The sequence below is a fragment of the Crocodylus siamensis genome, chromosome 4 (genome assembly GCF_052110815.1).
Source record: "Crocodylus siamensis isolate JL-2025a chromosome 4, ASM5211081v1, whole genome shotgun sequence".
Taxonomy (NCBI): Eukaryota; Metazoa; Chordata; order Crocodylia; family Crocodylidae; genus Crocodylus; species Crocodylus siamensis.
Window position 1 is genome coordinate 89,133,077 of NC_143398.1, and position 25,815 is coordinate 89,158,891.

General features: G+C 41.2%; 1 protein-coding gene across 1 annotated transcript in view; it reads left to right on the forward strand.

The window, feature by feature from the left end:
• SLC5A8 (solute carrier family 5 member 8) overlaps positions 1-25,772 on the forward strand; it is a 41,522-nt gene extending 15,750 nt beyond the window's left edge. The window contains exons 7-15 of the mRNA XM_090042827.1: positions 1,911-2,040; positions 3,822-3,910; positions 8,853-8,965; positions 10,942-11,009; positions 11,340-11,426; positions 14,570-14,772; positions 16,137-16,240; positions 18,513-18,598; positions 22,871-25,772. Coding sequence (XP_089898953.1) covers positions 1,911-2,040; positions 3,822-3,910; positions 8,853-8,965; positions 10,942-11,009; positions 11,340-11,426; positions 14,570-14,772; positions 16,137-16,240; positions 18,513-18,598; positions 22,871-23,002 — 1,012 coding nt within the window. The 3' untranslated portion in view covers positions 23,003-25,772. The remainder of the gene's footprint in view (positions 1-1,910; positions 2,041-3,821; positions 3,911-8,852; positions 8,966-10,941; positions 11,010-11,339; positions 11,427-14,569; positions 14,773-16,136; positions 16,241-18,512; positions 18,599-22,870) is intronic.
• Positions 25,773-25,815: the final 43 nt, after the last annotated feature.

Sequence of the window (25,815 nt, forward strand, 5' to 3'; positions counted from 1 at the left end):
AACTTTTCTAAGATCTTCCCCAGGATAGAAGTCAGGCTGATGGACCTATAGTTAGCCGGATCCACTTTCCTCCCTTTCTTGACGATTGGCACCACATTGGCCTTCTTCCAGTTTCAGGCACTTCACCAGAGCACCAGGAGTTTTCAAAGATCCGTGCCAGGGGCTGGGCTATGATGCTCGCCAGCTTCTTGAGTACCCTGGGGTGTAGATTGTCAGGGCTGGCTGACTTGAAGGTATCCAGCTTCTCAAGGTGTTCCTTCATGAGATCAGCATTAATGGAGGGCAGGGGATCCCCATTACCCGGATCTCCCTGTCCCATAGCAGGCATGGGCGTCCCATGGGACTGATGAAAGACCGACACAAAGTACTCATTTAATAGGTTGGCTTTTTCCTGGGCATCAGTTGTCAGTTGCCCCGTCTGGTTCAGCAGGGGTCCAGTGTTGCCTTTGCTTTTCCTCTGGCTCCCCACATATCTGAAAAAGGACTTTTTATTGTCTTTGATGCTCGAAGCTAGTTGGAGTTCAGTTGCAGCCTTGGCTTTCCTGGTTTGCTCCCTGCAGGACTGGACCAGTGCAGAATAATCCTCCTCAGAGATGAATCCCATCCTCCATCCTTTGTAGGCCTTTCTTTTTAGCCTCAGGAGGTCTGCTAGGTCCCTGAAGAGCCAGGGGGGCTGCTGTGCCCTCTTGCTGCCTTTCCTTCGAGATGGAATTGACTTAGCTTGTGCATTGAGGATTGCTCCCTTGAGCAACCACTCTTCTTGAATTCCCCTCTCTCTGGGGTCATGGTCCCTTAGGGCCTCACTGACAAGCCTCCTGAGCTTGTCAAAGTCAGCTTTCCTGAAGTCAAGGACTTCCGTGTTGCTGACTGACTTGCCAGGTTTACGGTGGATAAAAATAGTTTATTTTGTCCTACAAAAACATTTGGTTAAATTCTGTATGTCAATCTCAAGTCAATTTAAGAGTGATTTTATATCAATTTAGCTTACAATGGTATAGAATTAACTTAAGTTAAATTGATAATAGAATTTATTCTGTAGTAAAAGTGGGCAGGCACACAAAACACAACCTTACTTTGGCATAAGCCTCTTTTTTGGGGTAAAGTCTAGAAGCAACAGCCTTAAGAAACCCCATGAAAAATCATGTGGAGAGGAGTATTTGGCATGACTATTTTATAGAGCATGCCAGCAAAGGCCTTCCTTATTGTTCCATAACTGGTTAAGCATAGCAAAATAACATAGTGCATTGACACTACAGGCAAAGAAGTGCTGACACAGGCCCCACACATCCAGTGCATGCTCCTTAAAGATCCCTCTGGGGTTTGTGTACACTTTCTATTTGCCTTCTGTGACTGACATACAGACATATGCTGAGATATGCAGAATAATCACAACTGTCCCATAATCTCTTGACTAGATTCCATTATGGGGAAACCCTGCTGCTATTGATTATATATTCCCAAGAACATCATATGGGTTTTATATTTTAAAATGCCAATTTATCTCTTCCTTACAACTTAATTGGAGCCAAATTGCAACCCTTTTCCTGGTGAGACCTGAGCAATCCCATTGACCTTGGTATGACTGTAAATACCTGATCACCCACAGCAGTAAAAATTTATAAATAGCTTGTAGCCTAGTAGCTACTGCATGGCTCATCATCTTTCTCAGGAGTTCCCGTGTTCTGCAGTACTCTACTGCCTTTTCAGTCAAAAAGTTCACAGCATGTAACTGGACTAAACATTGTGTTCCTACTTAACAAGGTTTCTCTTTTCTTTGACTGCCAACCAGGAAGGTAATTCAGGTACAGTAGGATACATTAATCTCTGCCAAGCTTACAGACCTGTGCTTTTTCTCTCCAAGTTCCAAAAGTAATTCTCTAACCTTGATCCTTCCATGTGTGTTTGCATAGGTCTCTCTATATAAACTTGGTAGGACTCTGGGCGATTCTCACCTGTGCAGTGTTCTCCGGATTAGCTCTGTACTCAATTTACAAGGATTGTGACCCATGGACAGCAAAGAAGGTGTCAGCACCAGACCAGGTATATACATCTTTTGCTGCATGTAACAGTTAGGGATAAGTTAGAACTGCTGCCCTAGGGCCTGATCCCTAGGTGTTTGGCTGAGCACTCACCACTCCCGTGCCTTGGACGTTTAGAATGAGGCCCTTGGGAAAGCTGCATTGAGGAACACTATGGGATATACTTTTATCTTCAGTAAGGGATTGATCTAGTAAAATAACTGGATATAAATCTCCATATGCCCCAGTGAGGCAAAACTCAAGTATTTTAAACCCCACAGAAAAAGAAATCATGTGCTTTTATTTGGGAGAAGAGAAGGAAGGGTTGCATCTCTATGTAACAGTCAAGAGGTCAAAACCCTATGGCTTCTCCTTTTCATCTGGGATCTTGAGACAGCTGCAGTGAAGCAAGGTTTGTCTACATAGAGGCACTGTGGCTCTGCTGTACCTTGCACTACAGTCAACATCAGTCATTCAGGAGACATGCCAAAGTATGCTGGAGGAAAGTGCCTAAATTAGCATGTAGTGAGTCAGGATTATTGAGGCGGGGGACAAACTGTAAGACTGACAGAAAAGCCAGGGGGCAGTGAGGATGGTTTTACAGGAAGTGGGATATTCTTCAGTCCCACCACCTTCTGGTTCTGACCAATAGATGTAGACATCTATTTCATGACTTGTTGAAGGGGACAGCCAGGAGCATAATGCTGTGAAGGCACCTTTTCTTTCTCAGATCTGTCAGGTATGTTGTTTATCCCTCTAAAACATGCCTAGGAACATTGTATATAAATTAGCAACTCAAAACATGGGAAATGTTACAATGAAAAAAAACAACATAGAAAAGTTTGGCTGGAAGGCACCTCAGAGAAGTCATCTCAGCCTCTAAAAAGATTAATGAATGATACTGGCCTGACAGTAACCATTAGCTGTTATGTAGTACTGTTCATTTTCAGATCTACAGTGTACAGTTTTTGTTCCTGGATGAGTGAAAAGCAAAGACCGTCCCAAGTTCTAAACATAAGAGATGCCCCAAGGATAATGTTTATGACAGGAAGAGATCACCAGAAAGTAAACATTTGCTAAACATGTTTATCCCTTCATTACTCAGGAGAGAATTAGGTTGTGAAATTATGTCTTTTGAGGAGCAGAATCACAAATGGTAGTCAGCCTCTCCAAATATACCCCGGTATATTTATAGAAAGAAAAATGTTCAGAAGGGGGAAACAAATGAAATGTCAGTTTCTTATACTTAGGAGAGTTATAGATGCTTGTCAAACTGCCTCCATAGCAGGAGGCCAGAGAGGGGAAGCAAATGGTGAACACATGGCAAAGAGCCAGAGGTCAGGCCACATGGTCTTCTTTAAGACCATGGTAAAATGAGGTTTGTAATTGCAAGGTAGATAGATACACAATGCATTCCTTCATATTAACAAAAATAGAAGCCTTAAACCAGGCACTTCGAAATGATCTGCAGATTTCAACTATAGCAGATGTTATAAAAGCCAGAACAAAAGGGATATTATTCTATTGAAGCTGGGACTAGGTGCTTCCAGTATATAGCTCAAACCAACACCAGGAACTGGGATCAAACATGGAAGTGGTTCTCAGCTATCCTAAGGTGACTGTATTCACAGTGAGCAACTTAGGGACCATTTTCTGCAGGATGTCTAGGAATAGAGTAGAACATATACAACAGCACATGTAAACTTTGAATAACTGGGCAGAAGGAAGGCTGAGAAAATTACAAGAAACAAGACCAGAAATGGGGATGACATTATAACATTTCTGAATCTTGGAATTTTGCAGTTAATGCCATACTTGGTACTGGATATTCTGCGAGACTTTCCAGGCGTGCCAGGGCTGTTTGTGGCTAGTGCCTACAGTGGGACGTTAAGGTAAATTAATCATTCTGTATTCCGCAAAATATATTAGCTATGGTTTGTACATCTTTATTGACATTTAAGTTGCCTTTGCACTAGGATTTTTACCTTTACAGTGCACTCCAATCTGGGGCATAGGCAGCACATGGCACATGGCACCTGGGGTTGGTCTGGGGCACATGCTGCTTGGTGGTGGTGCAGGAACGCATGTTGCATGTGAGGCTGGTCCAGGATGTATGCTGAATGTGGTGCCTGTGCTAGACTAGGCCTGCACACTGAATTTAGCACATGGGGCTGGACTGCAGGCCTGATTTAGCCTGCAGACCAGCTCTGTGCCACTCATCTGGCTGACAGGGGCTGATGAGTTTGATACCCCTGGGTTAAATGGAGAATGTACTTAAGGATATAGCTTCAGCCCCACTCTCTACTTGTATCTCAGTTCTACTCCAGTTAGCTGCATTTTAACTGCAACTGTATGCTTGTAACAAATTGTTAGCTGCTGCTGGAACAAGAAAGAGGAAATCACTGCTATTAGAAACCTGGATGACAGGAACTAGTTTCATTTTCAAGGCTTCTAATGGTCAGTTTCAGGGCTGCTAATATCATGGGATTGATAGAACTGTATAATTAATGGTCACTGATTATTTACATAAAATCCAACTACAGGAATACAATGAAGAAATGAGTAGTCTTTTTTCAGTCCCAAGGCCATATGCCTAAATGGAGCTTGCTCTTCATTTTTGTTCTTTTAAGGTGTGGGAGGAAGTGGAGGCTATTTGGCTTGTGGAACCTTAAATATGTTTCACCAGTGGATCATCAAAGCATCTTGATCGTCCCTGCTAATAAATGTCACATGAACAAAGTGTAGTGCTTACAAGCTTCACCTCACCTTGCTACAGAATGATTAGTTTCCTGCTCTAAACAGGCCCCAGATCTGAATACAGAAGTTATAGAGAAGAAGGGCTAGAGGGGACCTTGAGAAGTCATCTAGTCCAACCTTCTGCCTGAGAGGATCATCTCTATCCAAACCATTCCATACAAATCCATTGTCTTAGTAAAACTAAGTAAAACTAAAGTTGACCTCTTAGTAAAACTACCCAGTCAACTCTGACACAGCACGAGATATAACAACCTAGTTTCCACAGATAGTGCAGGGGGACCAGCATGACAAACATCCTGCTGCTGCAAAGGTTGTTAAAATATGCTCAAGAGATCCCAGGAAGAGGGCCGTGGCTCCTGCTACAGAGGAAGGGAAAAAACCCTATACCAGTGTGACCACAGGATAAAATTCCTTCCTGATCCAAGTATGGCAATTGGCCTAACCCTGAGCAGAGGTGCAAGACACTTCAATCAGGAACTTCTGGTTTTAATTCCCAGCAGGAGCATTGGCACACCCCAATCAAAATCCCCAGCTTTGCCTACTTCCTGCTACTAATGACAAGGCATTGTAATAAATACTTATTATGTATAACTACTTCTGTTCATTAGTTCCCATCTATATGCTTGGGATCCTGGTGTAATTTATATCAGTATGCAAAGGAGGATGGATTATACTGGTGTAAGTATGTCAAGTATTGAGGCTCTGAGCTGGTAAATTCCTCCAAATAGATAGTAACCCTGGGTAGCTACAATGGAAGCGAATTTTCCAACATGCATACTCAGCTTCCAATTTGCAAACATTTATACCTATTTTAAAATTGTTCTGTTCTCCCTCAAAAATTAAAAGTGAAGCTGTTTTGAATTAGTCTCCTGAAAAGCAGTGAAAAGTGACTGGACTTCTGGCCAATAACTGAAAGAGCTTCTTAAATGAGCATGCCTTCTGGCAGAGATCAAACATGGCAAATTTCAGTCCTAAAGAGAAATGTTTTGGATAATCTTGAATGGGACAAGCCAAGCTTTCAATGGAAACTGTGTAAGAACAAAAGCTAGAACCGTCACACCCTGAGTGACTGTTAGAACATTTTGGTTGGGTAATTCCTTTTGGCTCTTAACACTTGTATCTGTGTAAGTACAGATAATGATCTAGGGAGTCATGCTGAAGGTACAAACCAATTGCTTAGGAAAATAATGTATTAATATATTCAGCGTTTCCTGTTTGGCTCTGTGCATTCTAGGATGATTGACTTCTTGTCCTTAAGAAACCCGGTTTCAGGCCATTGTGAGACACAAAGGACAGGACTAGATAAGGAATAAAAGTACTGCCTAACTTTAAAAGCATGCTGTGAAGTTTAGTACATTCATATTTTTAAAGTTTAAGATTCTTAAATAGAAGGGAATGCAGAAGTGCAAAGTATTACAAATCTTGACTGTAACTGAATTATTTTAATTAGTTTCCCTTGTCTAACTTTGGCTGCTAGTAGATCAAGAAACATTAAAGAGAGGGGAAATACTAGGCAACAGAGTATATTTACCTACAAAGGGAATTTGTCTGATACTTTTACAAATGATATAGGAGTTTCCATGGGTGGATCTAGGATTTTGAAAAGGAGGGTGCAAATGGTGTGTTAGCACATATAACACAACATGTTTTTTTTCCAAATGAAGAAAAACAAGATGCTCTACAAATATGTTAGGGGACTAGCACTCTATTATTAAGTTTACAATCAAAGCAAAAACAAATATAATTATTGGAATATAACGAAATTACTGGATTATATACACAGTATTTTTAAATGCAACTAATTAGGCAAAAATAGTCAAAATAGTGCAAAGATATCATGTCATTATTCCTGTAGTCATTATAGTTAAATGTATGTGTCATTCAGATTTATAATACAACATTTAGCCTTCTTGAGCCTCTTGACAGTGCCTCCAATATTTCACTCTCAGTCATTTCTACACCTGAGTTAATATTACCACACCTGAGTTAAAGTTTTTAGCTAGAACTAACAGTCTTCAGGACTGTGAAACAGAAGGGGGACCTTACCAGCTATGGCTAACAAACAACAAAATTAGATGGATGGTTTCAGCAGTGGAACATCAAGGCCATTAAAAAGGGCAAAGGATTGTTAATGGCTTTAGAGTGGAAAGAGATTGGTAGGGATCAGGGAATAATAATGAGCCATGAATTCAACTAACTCTTTCAGCACTGCCTGGCTAGAACTGATTCGCTTGTCCCAGGCTATTGGTTTTAAAGTTTGTGTGGAGCAAGAATCAAAGTGCAACTGCACCACTACTACCCCCACTCCCTCCCTCCCCCCCCAGAAGTTTCTGAGTTACTGAAAATTAGTTAGATCTGCTTTCAGAAATACTTCAACTATCTCAAACAAGTTCCCTCCAAGTGCATTGAACTCCCATTTGAGCTCAGAATAAGAGGCATTGAGCTGTGTATTTTATGTCTATACTTGTCTGTACATAGACATGTTCATTTTCCATGTACAACCCAGGCATCTATTTATTTATTTATTTACTTATTCATTCATTCATTTCGATGAAGATTTTTAAATGTGAGCAACTAAAGATAGGATCCTTAGCCAGTATGTAGGCTGGTGAATATATGGCCTGGACATAGGTAGACAAGGTTCTTTGGGCAAATCTGATATCTTTTATTAAACCAACTCAGATAGTTGGAGACATTCTTCTTAGCAAGCTTTCAGGTATAAAAACCCTTCCTCGGGCTGAGGAAACGTCTGCTGTTGGTGTGTGCTCTTCCTGGATGGACTGAATAGTAAAGAAGCCAGAGGCTTTTACTATTCATTCCATCCAGGAAGAGCACACACCAACTGGAGATGCTTCCTCAGCCTGATGAAGGGTGTTTGTGCCCAAAAGTTTGCAAAGAAGAATTTTTTCCAATTACTGGAGTTGGTCTAATAAAAGATATCAGATTTACCCAAAAAATCTTGTCTGTGCAAAATAGTCAATAATCTGAGATTTGCATCTCTCAGTTCTTACCTAGCCAGAGGTATGCTATGCATATTAAAGTATCAAAAACGTTATAAAATTCAAAAATGGCCCTTGATAATAAATAATACATATTCACTTTCTCTCTATGGACTTATCAGATAATAGGCCTGTGCGAAGGAGAAAGTATTCATTTTGAATTTAGATTTGATAATTTGGACAGACAGTGATTTGAATCATTATCCCGACTGGATTCGGCCAAATCCGAATCCAGAGATATTCACTGTTGAATCTCATTTGGCCATAGACTATACAGGCCAGCAGTGCTGGCAGGAGCAGCCAGACAAGCCCCAGCTTGAGCCGGTGGCCCTGGGAGAAGCTGTGGGAGCTAGAAGGAATGAATGGGGGCTGTGGGATTGAACCAAGAGCTGGGGGGAAGCTTCCAGTTCAATTTCCCCATTTCCCGGTTCAATCCCTCAGCTCCCAGATCATTCTCCCCAGCCCCCAATCATTCCCTCCAGCCCCCACAGCTTCTCCTAGGGCTGTCAGCACTGCCTGCCTTGCCCCAGCAGGGGTGCAACTGGGGGAGCAGCTGGACAAGCTGCAGCTATGCCTGGGGCTGCTGGCGTAAGGCAGGGCTCATCCAGCTGCTTCCGCTGGCACTGCCTAGTGCCTGCCTGTACGGTCTATGGCCAAATCTTCTAATCTCTCTGAATCCCTCTGAATTGATTCAGTGGATTCAGAGAGATTAATGAGTCTCCTGATTCAGTTCTGATTTGGAGATTCAACCACCAAATCAGGCCGAATCTCCACTGAATTGAATCGACTACCAAAGCTTCACACAGCCCTGTCAGATAACTTATTTACCTTAGAACATGCAGTGTTGTCATTGAAAGTGAAGGTAACTATATTTTTTGCACTGTCAACTTTATCTCCTTTGCTAACAGTAATATTCACATGTGTAATGTTATACATTAAATCTCTCCTAATGTTGCAGGCAATAACAATTTCCCTTTTGAATAATTCCAACTCTGTTTTTTGAGGGTTTTGTTGTTGTTGTTGTTTTACTACAGTTCCTAGGAGGATACACAAATGTTTTAAATTTTGTCTCCTGCAGTACAGTATCCTCTAGCATCAATGCTTTAGCTGCTGTCACCGTTGAGGATCTCATTAAACCTTACTTCAAATCACTCTCTGAACAGAAATTGTCTTGGATTTCCAAGGGGATGAGTAAGTCTGCAAGGGATATTTTCCAGTTTTCCCTTTAAGAGGCAGCTCTTGATTCAGATCTTATATTGTAGTGCAAAATACAATTGACTCCATTAAAGAAAATGAAACTGCACCGCAGCAAACTGTGTGTAAAATCAAGGAGAGACATTCTAGATACAATGCAAAAAAGGCTATTTAAAGTAAGCATGGAAAAGGCCTTCTCATTTGGTCTTTAAGTGGTAAAGTTATATTGTAGCCTTGTTCAATCTAACTTCTTAATACAAAAGAGCCAGAGGTCCCAGGTTAAATTGATGTTATTTTTTCTTTCATCAGTCAGAAGGCAGATGTACGGGATAACATTTTTGTTACAAATCACTTGAAGGTAGAATGGTTTGGTAGGACAAATGTGGGAAAGTGGACCACATCATACTGTCATTTGAGGAATCAACGAGACACTTCATGACCCCTGTGATATACCTTGAAGCCATCAGTTTATTTAAATGCCCCTAAGCAGCCAGTTTTAAAACTTTAGGGATAATGAGTTTTAGGGTGAATATACAGGGTCCAGTTCTTCACTTGGTTAAATTTGCAAAGCTCCATTGTTTTACAGCTGTACTGTGACCTGTAAAACAGATCTGACTGAAATCACAGTGGTATTTTATTGCCACTGTGAAACTACTTGAATGGGCACCTGAACAGATGAGGGTGCAAATATGGTATTCTAGACTAGAAAACCATCTTATGACCTGAATGCTCCCACTTCCATCAGTTGAGCCCCTTCTGCCTGACACAGATACTGGCACTGCCTCAGTTTGCCCTTGGCACCAGAGAAGGTTAGTTGACGGATGCAGGGAAGATGAGGGATTTCACCCTTCGTTCTCCTATCTGTGATTCATCTCCTATAAGCCACGAACTATGCAATATCTTCTAAGATGCTGACTTCCAGGAGATGGACAATGTGCAAGAAATCTAGCAGATTTGGCCCACAGCATCCAATAATATTTGTTGGAGAAAACTGGGAGAAGACTATTTCAAAACGATCCATTTAGAAATTTAAAAAAAACAAACCCAAAACAGTGCAACTACTTACCACATGCTTCAGAGTACATCATGCTAGTGAGCACTGTTTCTTAAGCACTGTTGTCAGTAACCCTATGCCAACAGTTGTTTGCTATGGGAATGATGACTCACCTGTCTTACTAATATTGTGGTGATTTGCCTGATACATTAGGTTTTGGGATTAAATGTATCACCACAGTGATTGTCAGGTGGAAGATGGGGCACAGACAGAAGTTATGTTTACCACATGATTGACCCCCGAAAGTGCTCTACAGCCATGCTGTGACACACGTGTAAGGCTGCAGAGTGCTTTTAGGGTGGCTGATCATGCGTCAAATTAACCCTCATCAGCGAGGGATCAGATGAAGGTGCTCCATTTTGGGCACCTTAAGGAACTTGTCTTTCCTAGGATTAATTTGTGGCATGATAGGGGCTGGGCTGGTGTGGAGGAGGACAAACAAATCAAAACAATGATAAAGCCCTATGGAGCTGAGGAGGAAAAGAGATATGTCACATGTATTTATGCTGTCCACCGACTTCTAGTTGTACAAAGGGGCCTTAGGGTTCATGTTTCTAATAATTGTTAAGGCATTTGCACTGATGTTACAAAACTAAAAAAGTGTGTTTAGAGGATTAGAGGGGGAATGTAATTGATTCCTGTTATGCTTGTCATTGCCACTACTAACACCCATTTCCTTGTAAGATATAGTGTTTCAATTAATCTTCCATATAATATACAGTAAGAGGATCTTTGTCATGTTTACATTTCCATCCCGAGCTAAAGCAAAATCTGGCCTTTTACTGATTTGGCTGTTCTTAGAAACGATCCTACACCTAGGGTGATTTATTAGGGGTAATATTAGACCACAAGAAAATATTCTCCCCAAAGAGCATTACACTTAACCTAGTTGATATGTTCATCTATCATGTTCATTTAGGTCTGTTTTATGGTGGACTGTGTATTGCTATGGCTGCTTTGGCATCCCTGATGGGAGGTTTGTTGCAGGTGGGTAATGGCTTTTCATCTCTATGTTATGCTATCTAGAATATATCATTTGAAAGAACAAAACATTAGATACTTGAACTGTATTAAATTTAAATTCTTTAATGGGAACTTACCTTGAAAATTGTAGTGCCAGATTGGCAGCAGGTATAACCCAAGGTAGGTCACCAGTAGCACTCTGTCAGTTAACACCTGGTGAGAATTAGGCCGTGAGGTAGCCTTGAACCCTTTATTCCAAGTACTTCATTTTTGTCCCCCAACACCTCATGTGTCCTATTGAGGGTTTCAGTTTTAAGGTGTGATACCTAATACAAGATTTTATTCTTTTCTCAGGCAGCTCTCAGTATTTTTGGCATGGTTGGTGGCCCTCTTCTAGGTCTGTTTTCTCTGGGAATCCTTTGCCCCTTCACAAATCCCCTGGTAAGTTCAAGTTCTGAGTCTTACAAAAGTCAGTCATCATTTGGAGAGGGTTAGGAATTGCTTTATTTCATGGGAAATGTTTCAATTTGTTATTTTTCTATACATAGTGGAAGAATAGTTGGGGTTTTTCCATATGTAGTATATTCCCTTTGATGTAATAAGTAGGGAACTGGAATATCTGTCATATGGTAGATTTCGCATCTCTGAATCTTTTTGTTTCATTCTCAGTTGGAAAGAAAATATGGAGATGTGACATTTCCCACAATACAGAGATAATTGGAAAATTCTGTTTCAGAAGAACTAGAGGACCAGGCAAGACCCTAGACAAGTAGCTGTGGTGTTAACCACATGAAGGCCAGGAAACCTTTTTGCTTAATAAGTGGGCAGATGGGGAGCCTACCACCTGGGGAGCCAACCCACCTGCTCACAACATAGCAAACCCAAGGAGCCAATCAACCGGGGAACCAACTACTCAGCTGTGTAGATGGCCTGGGAAACCAGCTGGCTTGAGAGCAGGTTACCCTTGTAGTGTGCCAGGAAGAAAGGATGACTAGGGAATTCAGTGAGGCAAGCTGAGCATGTTCTTCTAAAAGGTTTTGATTCCATCAAATCAGCATTTTCTGGTGGAAAACTGTTTGTTAACATTTTTTTTATCAGCTTTAGTAAAATAAGGTTAGTAACTTAGTCTGAAAAGATTGTTAATAATGGTAAGATGCACTTACCTGTCCTTGTAGAATTACTATGCTGTGTACAAAGCAACCAAAAGAAAGAAATTGTTGTTACATCATAGAACAATAACATTTGTCCCATGGTTATAGATTAAACTAAGTTTCCACTAGTTAGTTAATTTTGGCTAGCTCCTCCGAAATCCACAAAAAGTGGTTACATTTAAAGGGTAAATATAATTGTATTTTTTTTTCTAAACCAAAATGAATTAGACATTGGGCTCCTGAATGAAGATATCATGTGTAGGACTCCTGGTTAACACCTAAAGTCTAACTTTTTTCTGCTTGGTAGCAAAAATCACAGAAAGTAGGGGAAGTTATTTCATTGGATTTCCCGCAGCTGACATTAAGGACTTGATAAGAGTGTAATTTCAAATATGAAGTATTTGAAACACCTCTATAACTGGGAAAAACATTGTAGGTTAAATTCATCGTTGTTCAGAGAACCAAGTGCAATGCTTTCTTAAGTCCCAGTTAATCTCCAGTGAGTTCTTATCTGGAGTAAAAACATAAATTCTCATTGATTGTAAAGGGTGTAGAAGGTTTCTTTGTACACCAGGCTCTGGCAACTAGGAGTACTTTTAAAACTACTTCACTTCAATTTCCTAGGTTTAATATTCTTGTTCAGATCTTGAAGGCAAATTCATGTCTTTGGGAAAGCCAAGTGGGGCCTAAGATGGGTTTCCCAAAGTGGGGCCTGTGAACTATTTGTTCATGGCCTGCAAAGGATTTTTTATTTTTTTAAAGATGACCATCCTTAACAAAATTAGGTGACTAGCAAGGCTGAAGCCATTTACTGTTCAGAATTGTAATCAACAGACAGGGAACAGCCTGGTACTTCACCTTGTTGTAACTTGGATCTATAAGGAGTATCGTTTCATCTATCTGAACATAAAGGTATTGCATTGCAGCCTCATTTTGTTATGTGCCCCATACATCATGTTCCACCCTTAAGGGGTCCTCCATGAATAAAACTTTGGGAACCTGTGCTCTAACAAAATTCTTCATCTTCGGGACAAACACCAGGGGGAAAAACAATTGTGAATTTTCTGCATGTGCGCTAAGGAGGATGTTCAAATAAAATATTGGCAGATGTACATTTAAAAAAAAGATTTATCTCAATAAAACAAAAAACATTTCTGCCTTCATAAACCCTAGCTGAACAGAAGATTTTTGAAGTGACAGGCTAAGATTAAAAAAATAGTTATTCATACTTGGGCCTCACAAACAAGTTAGCTTGAGGTATGTTATGCACTGCACATGAGCCATTCTGTTGTAAATAACTGTGCATAATTTTCCCCCTTCTATTTGACTTCCACTGCATTTACCATGGGGTACAGGTATGTATGTATGTACACTGGCATTTGCCATGGAGTGGCTGATGCCCAGTAAGTGCACACGCTAATTTACCATGTAGATGTACCTTACATTAGAGTCAAGTACCATGTTTTCTCTCATGTAACACACAACTTTTTCATCCAAACCAACTGATGAACATTGGGATGTGCATTATATGCAAGGAAACTAGGTCCCCATGGGTCCAGAAATTTTGTGGTGGAGGATTGGTACCAGCATTAATAGCCATAGCTCTTGGAACCATAGCAATTAACACTGCCACTGCTCTCCTACCACCAAATTTCCAGACCCATGGGAAACCCCTTGGCTGGATGACATGGCCCCAGGTGCTGGATTGGGGTGGTGAATGGTGTCAGGCTTGGTACGTGAGGTCGGACCTGGCAGCCCCAAACCCTGTGCATGGGATTGGACTTGGCACATGGCCCCAGGCAAAGCTCATGGGGTTGGATGTGGCATACTGGGCGCGTCTACACATGATGCTATGTCACTGTAGCAATGTGCTATGGTGATGTAAAAAAACGCGATGCCACTACTACATTGCCGTAGCAACGCACTCCCTCGATATAGCGTGTTGCTATGGTGACATAGGGGCTAAAAATAACTGTGCACCACTGGCATGGAGCAGCATGGGTTGTTACTGTATTGTCATGTAGTACTTCCAAAACAATGGCACTGTAGGGCACATGTAGATGCACCCACTGGGTCTGACCTGGTGCACGGGGGTGGTGAGAGGGCCCCAGTTGGTGTGCAGGGTGGCAGGAGTCTCACCTCTCTAGCTACTGCTACTCAGTTTCTACCAAGAAGATTTTTTTTCTTCATCCTGCTTCTCAAAGACAAGTTAAATAAAGATGGGTGTACGCTGTATGTAAGAAAATACAGTATTATGGTATCGAAATAAAGTGGCTTGATTTTCAAGTACTGCATACTCAGTAAGCCAATTATGAAACTTAGGCTGCTGAAATGGAAAACTTTGACGCTTTTTTCCTTTTTCTTTCTGTGCATATCTTGTGTTTCTCTCATTTTGCAAGTAAATGAACTTTCACTTTGTTTTTTTTTTTGCAGGGTGCATTTATAGGTCTTCTAAGTGGCTTTGTTGCGTCTCTCTGGGTTGGAATTGGAGCTCAGATTTATCCTCCTCTCCCTGAGAGGACTATGCCATTAAACCTTACAACTATAGGCTGTGAGACAGAAACATTAGGCAACTGGACTGCAACAACGGCGATGCCAGTTTTAACAACACTCTCACATGCTCCAGTCACAGAAAGGTATACAACAATGCTGGCATGTGAAGCATAGCACATGTCTGATTTGAAGTGATGTGAATGTCTGTCTAGCAGTTTGATTATTTAAGAAATCCTCCCTGGGTTAAGTTACTTTTCTACTTGGAAGAAGCCACATTCTCTTTTTTGCTCTGCAGGGATGGTATCTTAGCCCAAACCCACAGAAGTCAATGGAAATCCTTCTGTTGGCTTCAGTGGGCTTTAGATTAGAACCAGAGTCTGACAGTCCTACATTGGGAAGTAGTTTACTTATACATTTTGCATAGGCACAGGGGCCTGCTATGTTTAGTGGATTATTTACCATGATCAAAGTTCTGTTTTACCATCAAAGCAGGTCAAATCTGAAAGTGTGCAGGGTGGGGTTTACATGCTCTTGGTAAATCTTCCAGTAACAGTTTGTTCAGCAGCATCAAACCTATGCAGAAATAAGTAGCTGCATTCAGCAAAATCAGGAGAATTAGCGGAGCTGGGAAAAATGCTGTTCGTACCCCTCCCACAGCCATCATAGCCTCTTACACAATGTTAATGTACAGTAAAAAGATTTAAATGAAATACATGGAATTCAACAGAACAATAGCTGCAGGGACAACGGTTAGGTTAAAAATTCCACGTGTCAATTCTTATGTCTTGGTATAGAATTAGAAGTAAGCCAGAGACTCCTTTTGCTAGCTGATCTGCTACAAATAGTTGCTTAGAGTTCAAGGATGGTTGAGTAGTTTCTATTTTACTTCTCACATGGAATATAAAGTTTCAGAGAATGAAAGGTAAATTTTTCACCTCCCCCATAAATCTCAGTGCCAAGTATGCACCATTAACTGGTTATGTTTTGATGGTATCAGTATAAACACATGGCCAAGAACTTTGATCAGTGTCCCTCCAGCTGTGGTGTGTAGCAAAGAGACTCAAAATAGGATAGCAGAAGCCTTGGACTTGTGATTCTCAACCAGGGGGCTGTGGTACCCTGGGCTGCCATGAGATCCTCATAAGGGTGCTGTGGGGTGCCACTCAGTATTATCACTATGAGGTGTGCATGATTCATAAGATAAACCGAAAGTTTTGCTTAGAGTTCCTAGTAGAAACACAAGAGCTTCTTGTTTCACTGACTGTGCTGCATTCTTACACCTTACAGCCCAGACTCCTCCCCAGTAACTAAAAGACTCGCAAACTTAAGTGCTTTTTAAAAAAAAAAGCATATGCGTGTATCTGCAAGTTTAGCATATAGGTTGTTATTTTTAAAGTGTTCCTAGCACAGCATTCTCCTTATGTTATTTATTGTCTCTGTTCATAGCTTTATTTTTTCAAGTTGTCTGAGAAAAAAAAACCAACTTGTGTTCTCTCCTTTTTTCTAGACCGGTTCTAGCTGATCACTGGTATTCCTTGTCCTATCTGTACTTCAGCACACTTGGGACTCTGGTCACAATGGCAGTGGGAATAATTGTCAGCCTTTTATCAGGTATCTTTGCTAGAGTTTGGGTTCAAGATGCATTTAAATTCTTTCCTGAAGTAATGTGAACTCTCCACAGCCATGCTAGTAGAAATTTAATAAAGGTTTCCATCCTAATCCCCTCTTTTAATTCACTCTTCTCTTGGGCTGAAATTTCACATACTTGGTATCTGCTTACAGGTCAGATTTCTTTCCCCTCTGAAGCATGAGGAAGCAGATTCAGCTGTTTTCGAGCCTGAGGAGATGGGGTGGGGAGATACAATACATTTTTTCCATTTTATTAAGTCTAAGCAGGGGCAGGGGTTTGACAGTTGTCATTGAACAAGCAGATAATCCTAACAGAGGAAATATGCCATTCTTTCTTCCTGAGGGCAAAAGCTTTGAGGAAATTTAAAATGTTAGAGAATGATGAACAGTGCTCATTTTCACTTAATTTGCTCATCACGCACCTAAGGAATGACTCACTCTGTATGGCTACTTTAGTTGCCCACTGAAATAGCTACGGAGCCTGAGGGCAAGCAGGACAGTTTACAGCTGAGCTCAAGATCCAGACCTATTTCTCGTTTTGTTCTCAGGCAAATCTACTCAGGGCCTATTATCTAGTTTGCACATGGCTGAAATAGCACAGAAACAGTTCATTTCACATTTCCGGGATTTAGGTGAAAGTCTCATGAGAACAGCTCACAAAATTTTGGGTCTGTTGCTTCCTAGATTGTATTTAATCTAACTTAAAGTTTAAACCTAGTATAGAGTTGAACACCATCTCTTCAGTCCCCTCTAAGGTGGCATACACTTGACCCATTGTAGCGAATGGTTTTTATGAGATTCTTGTGTGTAAGATTTGAAGGAGAATATGCTCATTTGCATTAGTTTTTCCACCTTCCTCTCCTTCCCTGTCTCCCTTTCACTCCCTTCCTCCCACCCAATATCCTTCAAACATTTTCTGGAGTCCCTGGGAACTACCTGTCATTCCTCATGTTTCATAGGATGACAGCAGTCCTTAAGATAAGGATGTAGGAGATTGTACACCCAGCTTTCTCCTCAAACTATTGACCATAGAAATCACTGCAGTATAACATGGGACAACCCCAGTGGTTAAGAAAGTTGCCACTTGGGGAGTGCAGGACTAAGTCTGAGCCTCAAACAGAGGGTACTGACAAAAGTGACTTTGTGTCGCATGATTGGCCCCCTGAAGTGCTCAAGAGCTGTGCCCTGACAGAACTGTATGGCTGCAGGGTGCTTCAAAAGTATACGATCACACAGCAAATGAACCCTCATTACAGGAGGATTCAGATAAAGGTGCTCCAAATTGAAGTGCCTTCATTAACGTCTGTCAGCAGGGCTGGGCTGATGCAGCTGAGCTCTGCCCCTGCCTGGTGCTGTCTTCAGGATGGAAGTGGGGAGAAGGGAGGGGAGGACACTCTTGCCCAGCCTGCGTTGGAAGGTGGGGTGGGTGGATTGGACCCCCCAGAGTGGAGTGCTCCAATCCACCTGCTCCACCCTCCAGCTCAGGCTGAGCAAACCCCAACCCTGCTCCCATCCTGAAGACAGCACTGGAGCTTGCAGGGGTGGGGAGCAGGGCAAGACTAGCAGAGAGAGGCAGTTGTCATGCAGCCAGGTCAAGGGGATTGCTGGCAGGCAAGATTCTTTGAGTAGATGTGATATCTTTTATTAGATCAACTGAGTAGTTGGAAAAAAGTTCTTGGCAAGCTTTCAGGTGCAGTCACCCTTCTTCAGGCATAGGGACTAACACAGCTACAACCAAAAACCCAGCAAGGGGATTGCTGTAATTCATAGTGCTTCCTGTAAAGCGGGGAGCTGCACATCTCTCAATGACCTTAATTCCTACAGTCGGTAGCAGTTTGGGCTACTACTACACCATCAGGCTGGTTACAGATACTGAATGTTACACAAAACGTAGGCTCTTTCTGATGTTTTTGGTTAGCAGATACTTGTTTTTTTTCCTCTTCTGACACAAGAAGCATGCAACTAGAGTATGTCCCTAAGGGACAGATATCACAGAGATAGTTAACAAGCTTCCAAACACAGGCCCGGCATCTTTTATGCTCCAGAACCTGATAGATCCAAGTGATACTGGAATATGTGGCTGATGCAACCTGAGGAAACAGCTTGTAATTGCTTTTTGCTGCTGCCTCTACCCAGGGCATCAAGACCAGGCAAGATCAGGCAATTAGAATTTGGCATACTGTTATCTGTAGAATAAGAGGTACCAGATTAAAAACTGTTTAATAGAAAATTTAATACCGTGCCTATTTTGCAGGAGGAAGGAAGCAAAACATTGACCGTAAATTCCTGCTGACCAAAGAGGACTTCCTGTCCAACTTCGCATTTTCTAAACCTGAGAAAGTAAGTATTGCTATGTGCAGCATCCTACTTTGCCTCCACCAGGTCTTCACTCCTGGAGAATGGATGCAAATTTACCAGGGGTTACATTTTCTAAAAAAACCCACAAAAACAGTTTTATTATTTAATCACTCATTGATCCAGGTTCTGTCCTTTCAAATTGGTCCTCTACAGAGGTCAGCCTTGGTCACCACAAACATAGAATGTACCCAATAAACACCCCTTAAGAGGAAACGTTAGCTCTAATAATGTAGCAAAATCAGAGTCGGAAGCCAAAATCCTTCAACAAAGCTTTCCCAGGGGACTAAATTTTGTCTTTATACTTTTCCTACCTGGCTGGCTGACAGTTTGTCATGCCTGCTTCATTTAAGCAGCAGCTGTCACCAGATGGGGTCAGGGTAAAGAGGCTGGTATCTATATCTGGCCACAGCAGCAGGTGTCTGACTTCAGTGGGTAGCAGATAAAAGAAAGAACACCTGCTCTCAAAAGTTCATCATTCTGCTAGGGCACTCCTAGGTAACCTCTAGGAATGAGGTAATAGGCTGCTCTGAACACTGAAGTGTCCTTTCATAGATAAATGTTAGACTTTTTTTTTCTTTTTAAATTACTAGCTATAGCTTGAGGGGGGTGGGGGGGGGAAATTCTACACCATCTGTACAGTCTAAATGGCAGCTGCTCTTGCAAAAAATTAAATATCTGGAAGAAGTGTTGAATAGAATGGAGACAAACCTCTTAAGAATAAAATCAGATTACGGTACTAAAGATCAACACTTCTTAAAGAAAGACTACCTCGCTGACTGCCACATTTGGCAGTGCTATGCTAGTTCATACCTGTTGCATAGAAATAAACCAATAACATCTTCATCTCATATCCATGAAAGAATTAGACTTTCCACAGTCAGTGGAGAATGCCTTACCGTACTTACCCCGATCATGGAGGGGCGGCTCCTTTACTAGTTTAAAATGACATACTTCCATTGACTTTAGTTGAGCTCCAGCAACTGATCTAAGATGGCCATCTGGGCCCCAGCCTCTAGAAACTGTTGTGACCCTTCACTCTTATGATAACCCCATTGAAAGTGACTGGTCATCGCTGTGAGGCGAGTGTTGTCAATTTGGCCTTCCTAAGTTAGAATAGGTTTTATTAAGACCACTGTTAGAGTGATATGTTATTTTCCCAATGCACTGAGTTAAAAGTAACAGCAAAAGATGCCACACTGGGTGTCACACGGCAATAGTCTTTTTTGAAATGATCCAGTGTCCAGACCTTTTTCCTGTTGTGAAAACCCTTTGTGTTGAGATGTTGCACATTTTGGAAACTAAACGTGTGTGACAGGGAAAGATTTTTTTAATAGATGATGTGTGTGATTCATCCATTTAGAAAACATGGGCCAGATGTTCAGATGAAATAAATAAGGGGTGCTTCACCTCTGCCCTGTGGGCCAAATATGGCCTGCAGAGCCATCACATCTGGCCCATGGGACTCCCCATAAGTATGGAAATTTGGCAGCCACGAGGCAGTGGCAATTGATATTGCCACCCTCTCCCCTACCAAATTCTCAGACTCAAAGCCCCATGCAATGGGTTGGAACCAGGCCATGGGCTGGACCTGCTCCCTCCCCGCCACAGCTGAATTGGACTGGGCCACACCCCCTTCCTCCTAGAGACTGGATCAGGGCTGGGCCATGTCCCCTTCCCCTCCCCCTACCCACCACAGTTGGAGGACTGGGCTGGGGCTGAGCCATGTCCCCCTCTCCTGGTAGGCTGGATTGGGGCCAGGCTGCTCCTGCCCCCTCAGTGTGGCTGGATGGGGCCTGCCGCACCCATGCTGGTCACCAGATGGGGTCCACTGACTAAACTGAGCCTGTGGGCATTATTCATTTGGTTTGCTGACCAAAAAGATAGAGCACCACTGGTGTAAACTACTGTAGGTTCATGACTTTAATACACCTCCCCCAGATCAAACCACTTTAGGATGTGCTCCTCAGCCAGTGGACAGAGTGCACGTGGAAACTCATGCCTACAAATTAAATGGGCAGGATAACTTCTGTTTGTTCCCTGATATAAGGTCAATATGGCTGGTGAGTTGGGGAAAGGATGCTTATTAATGCACCAATCTAACTGTTCAGAAAAGAAGTGGGGGTGATTTCCATTCTGCCTGAGCAACAAGGATCTTCAGTTTAATTCAAGTTAGATTTAATGAGGAATATGTTAAAGCAGGAAAGCCAGAAACCTGATTTTCACTGATGGAATGCAGTTAGGCATGAGGCTTAGCAGACATCATGTCATGAAACTAGGATGACAAACTGCTATACAGCAATACAATTGCTGTTATTTGCACACAGAAACAATGTCGGATACATTTTGAATGACAATAACAATGCTCAGATTGAAACCCACTCATCCTCTTCATATATGAAGAAACATTCCAAAGATTACTGTGAGCATCAACTTACAGTTTTTCTGCAGTTCACTTACATTTACATTTTCTACCTGCTAGGCTAATGCCCAGCTCCAGGTCTGATTCTTTTTCCATGCCACTACAATTCTCTTGACTTCAGTACAGATATTCCTTATTTATACCAGTTTATAGTAGGCCTTATATAAAGCATAGAAAAGATCCCTACTGAGAGAAATGGGCTTTGGATGTATTTGGCCCTCAGGAAAGAGAACAAAAGGTACTCTTTTTCTCTTGACATAACTCAGAAACAAAGCAGAAGTAGGTAAATAAAGGACATAGTTGTTTGGCATTTATTTTTAAAATAAATGTTCTTGCTCCACAAAATCCCCTTAAATGAGGCAAAGTAAAATATGCTGCCTTTGCTCTTTGCAAACCCTATTTTCTTCACGGTAAAGTCGAACTGTCCACCCATCCTGTCTTAAATCAATACTAAAAAAATTGTGCTGTCCCTGAATTTGACTAGTAACCCTACTTCCTTTTTAGCTTTGGCTTTTATTTGAAAAATGTAAGGGGGGGGGGTTGTAATAAAAAATGAAAATGTTTAAACTAAAACTTAAAAAAAATTAAGGGACTCTAGCTCATTTATATCTAAAAACTAAATTCATATTCACCTTGAGACCCCATTATGCTGTCAGCATTGTGCAGTAGGACCTTGGGTTATGTCTGCCTGCTACAAGGCAATGCCACACCGAGGTATTCTAAGGCAGTTGTGACTGCCATCTCACGTACTGGAATCTACATGATGCAGGGCAGCACATGCAAAGATATGTGAGCCATCTCAATTTGTTCTAGCCCTGATACTGGAACCTGTGGATCCATGCTAGTACAGTGTTGCACCCAGGCTATGAAGCCCTGCTTCCCAAAAGAGGTCATTAGCCTAGGTGTGTGAAGAAGTATTTTGGATTGCTATGCCTGACTACTATGTGCTGTGTAGACACACACGTTCGATTTTGAAACACAAGTAAGTCCCATTAAAACTCATTGGGACTTAGGGTCTTGACACAGTTAGGTGATCTTGCACTTTTCTCAGTGGTAGCAGATGAAAGAACAAGGAGCAATGGTCTCAAGTTGCAGCAAGGGAAGTTTAAGATAGATATTAGGAAAAACTTTCTCAGTAGGAGGGTAGTAAAACACTGGAACAGGTTACCCAGAGAGGTTGAAGACTCTCCATTCTTGGAGATTTTTAGGACCCGGCTAGACAAAGCCTTGGCTGGGATCACCTCGCTAGGGATGGTTCTGTTTTTAGCAAGGGGTTGGACTAGATGACCGTCTGAGATCCCTTCCAACCCTAAGTTTCTATGATTTTCTGTGATTCTATGTCTCACCCAGTAAAAAACACTCAATACATATTTTAAAACTACTTTTTCTTTAATCTTCTCCCCTACAATGTCAGAAACACCATACTTCCTCCAACTTCCTCCTTGTTCCATTTACCCTTTTCCTGGGTCTCACTCTTACGCATTTCCTTTGAAAACAATTAATGTTCACTGACATGTTTTGTAGCCTCATTGTAGTAAATACTGTATCTGTGGTCTGTGCCACATTTACATTAAGAAGAAAAAGATAAAGTTTCTCAACTGTGAGAAGATTAGAGAAGTGATGCATCCTTTTGAATTAGGTATTAGGCAAAAAGAGGCCAAACCTAAGATTATGGAAGATAGTTTAGGAGAAATGTTTAGCAGGCGTCAACAGGGATAATGTATGTGTGCGCACACATGCATGCAATGCATATGCGGGTATGTGTGCATGTGTAAGAGAGAGTAAGAGAAAGATACTTTGTACCTAAGAACATCACCACATAAACTCTTTTTCAGAAGGAGAAAGTGGAAGTTTTGAACTGGAAAGTTCACGATCTGGCAGATGAAGGAATCGACAATCCTGCTTTCAACCATATTGAAATGAATTTCACAGACAATAAAGAGAAAGTCAGTGGCATTCATATATGACCTGGTGCCATGGAGCTCTTACCTACAAACACTTTAGCTGCTGTGTTGAAGACATTGCTGGCATTTCTGGAAAGAATTAATTTACCTACCATACCTCTGGTTATATGCAAGAATCCTTACCATGCTCCATGTCTTCACCACATTGGAATAACGTTAAGATTAAGAAGAATTTCAAAACAAGGAATCAGGTGTCTCTTATGTAAGTGGCCTTTAATCCAGGAACTCAGAGATTTTCTGTTTGAAATCATTTTTGTGTGGTCTCCTGTAAAAATATTTGCTTTAAATCTCAGTTTATTTTCAGAGTAATATTTTAAAGGAGAACATTAAATTTTCACAGACATGGCTGATCATCTTAATGAGCTATTCCATACTGAAGCTAGGAAGAGGTCTATATTTTGTTTTTAGAATAAAGGAAGTAGAATTTAATATTAAAAATATCTTTCCTTGTAGAAGTGCTGACCCTGAGCACCTACTGGCCATTTTTTTATGAAGACAGCCATTGCTGCAGTATCTGAGCACCTTGTAGGCAAAGCATTCAACCACAAATATGCGGGAAAGTTGCTTAACCCCATCTTTTCAGCACTGAGGCTGAAGAGCTGGGTTAGACCTCAGAGAGTTTGTTAGATATGTTTAGAGAAAAGTTCCTCCCCCATCCCCCAGCATGCCCTGAGACAACAACAGAGCTGATCAACTCAGGATTTTTGATTATTAGATCAGATTTTTTGCATAGCTTGTAGGGTGTGAAAGGAACTCTCTACCTCTTTATACCCACAATGTGTATGATTCCATAGGTTGAAAGTTACAAAATAGTATGTTTTTTTTGCTATGTGCAGACCTACTAGCATAATTAATGGGCTAATTCAGTGCTTTTCAACTGTGGTCTGCAGACCCCCTGGGGGTCTGCAGACTATCCAAAGGGTCCGTGAAAGATGACTATCATCAATCAAAAATATGTGAACACCCACACTTACAATTCAAAGGGGTTTGCACTTCCATTCAAAATTTTCCATAAATGAAAAAAGGTTGAAAATCACTGGGCTAACTCAATGCTGCCTAGCACCTTGGATAGCAACCATTTACACTTTTGCAAAATGAGTATAAAATGCTACTAAATATGAGCTGTAAGTACAGTCACCCAATTAAGTCCAAGCCAGAATAGAACACATCTAGAATTTTACAGGTGGGAAAACCTCAGTGCTTAATTCTGTGTGAGAGTAAGGGGAATCTGCCTGCTATAATTTACTGAACCCTGTCCCAAGTCAACCTATAAGCTGAAGTACAGCTCAGAAACCCTGTAGCACTGTGCACTGTGGGCCTCCAATTTACCTCCTATTCATTCCATATATATACTGGGGCTTTCAAAGGGAGTAGTATAAGGCCACTTACAGCATAAAGGGAAAGGGGAGTTTGTACAGTGGCCTTATGGTGTTCTGTGGAGGAAAGGGAATTTTCTCTTGTCCCTGTAGCAACTTGCTTTGGCACTCACCTAGAGCAGAAAACAGAATCTGTCCTCCACAGTTTCTGAGCCACCTGGCAGTTTACACCTATGTATTTTGTATAATGCATATTTAAAAATGTATTTTGTATTATATTCTAGGATATTACATTTATGTTGTGTTAGGATAATTTTGGGAAATAAAAGTCATTATAGAACATCCTTTTTGTGTGACCTATGAAGGCACTACCCAGTTAAACTGAGGTTAAAATTCTGACTGTAATTTTAAGATATTTGCTAAAAATCATAGTGAAGACAGGCTGAAACAAAAACTGGAAGAACACAGGTCACCTAGCATAAGTGACCCTCATTCCATTGAAGTCAATGGAACTGTGCCAATTTACATAAGCCAAATCTAGCCATTTGTAGTGTTTGCGATCAACCTACTTTACATGTGTGCAGTGACAGAAAATAGCTTAATCATATGATGCTCCACGAGGGTTAATTATTCTTATTAGCATGCCTCCACTTGTTTTTTTTTGTTTTGTTTTTTAATTATTGCTGTCCTGGCTTTTCGCTTCAGACCTGAAGAAGACTGTCTTACATTTGAAAAATTGCCTAATTCTATCCTAGCAATACATTTGGTCCAATAAAATATATCACCCAAAGAAATCCTTGCCTCTCCACTGATAAAGAAATAGAACATCACATTTATAAGCAGCTCACATGTAGTACATCGTAAAAATTAACTCTTAACATGGCACTCTTTATTCAAAGATGTGAAGGAAGGAAAGTCTCTATTTTCCAAAGAGAATTGAAGTGTGATGAAGTGATTTTTCCAGTCGTCTAACAAATTAGTGGTAGGTTTGGAGTAGAAACCGAGTCTCCTGTATTCCATCTAATGTCTTAAGTAGCAATACTGCTTGTTTAGAAAGTTGGGCACTTCTTCACATACTCTGGAAGTGATGTGGAGCAGCACTTCAATTAGAGCAGCTCCAATAGCCACTCCAATTAAAGCACCACTGTGCCTCCTGTTTCAGCATCCGTGTGCTGGAAAATGGTGGTGTGGACACTTGAACTGAAGCTTGCTTACTTTGCCTCTGAAAAATTGTGCCTAATTCAAGTTTATTGCCATTTAAAGCCTCCTGTGTAAATGACTGTGCCACATCTATTTTGATGCATGTCATATCCTGGACCAATCAGCACCATATTAAAACAGTTGTCTATTTTTAGCCCCAAATATTATCAATGTGCACTTCATTGTATTATTCTATACTTAGATAAATGTTTGTATTTTATTTGATACTTGATTAAACTGTTGTGGGTCTCCTTTGACATTATTCTTTCCTCATGGAGTCATATTTAAATCAAACTATTT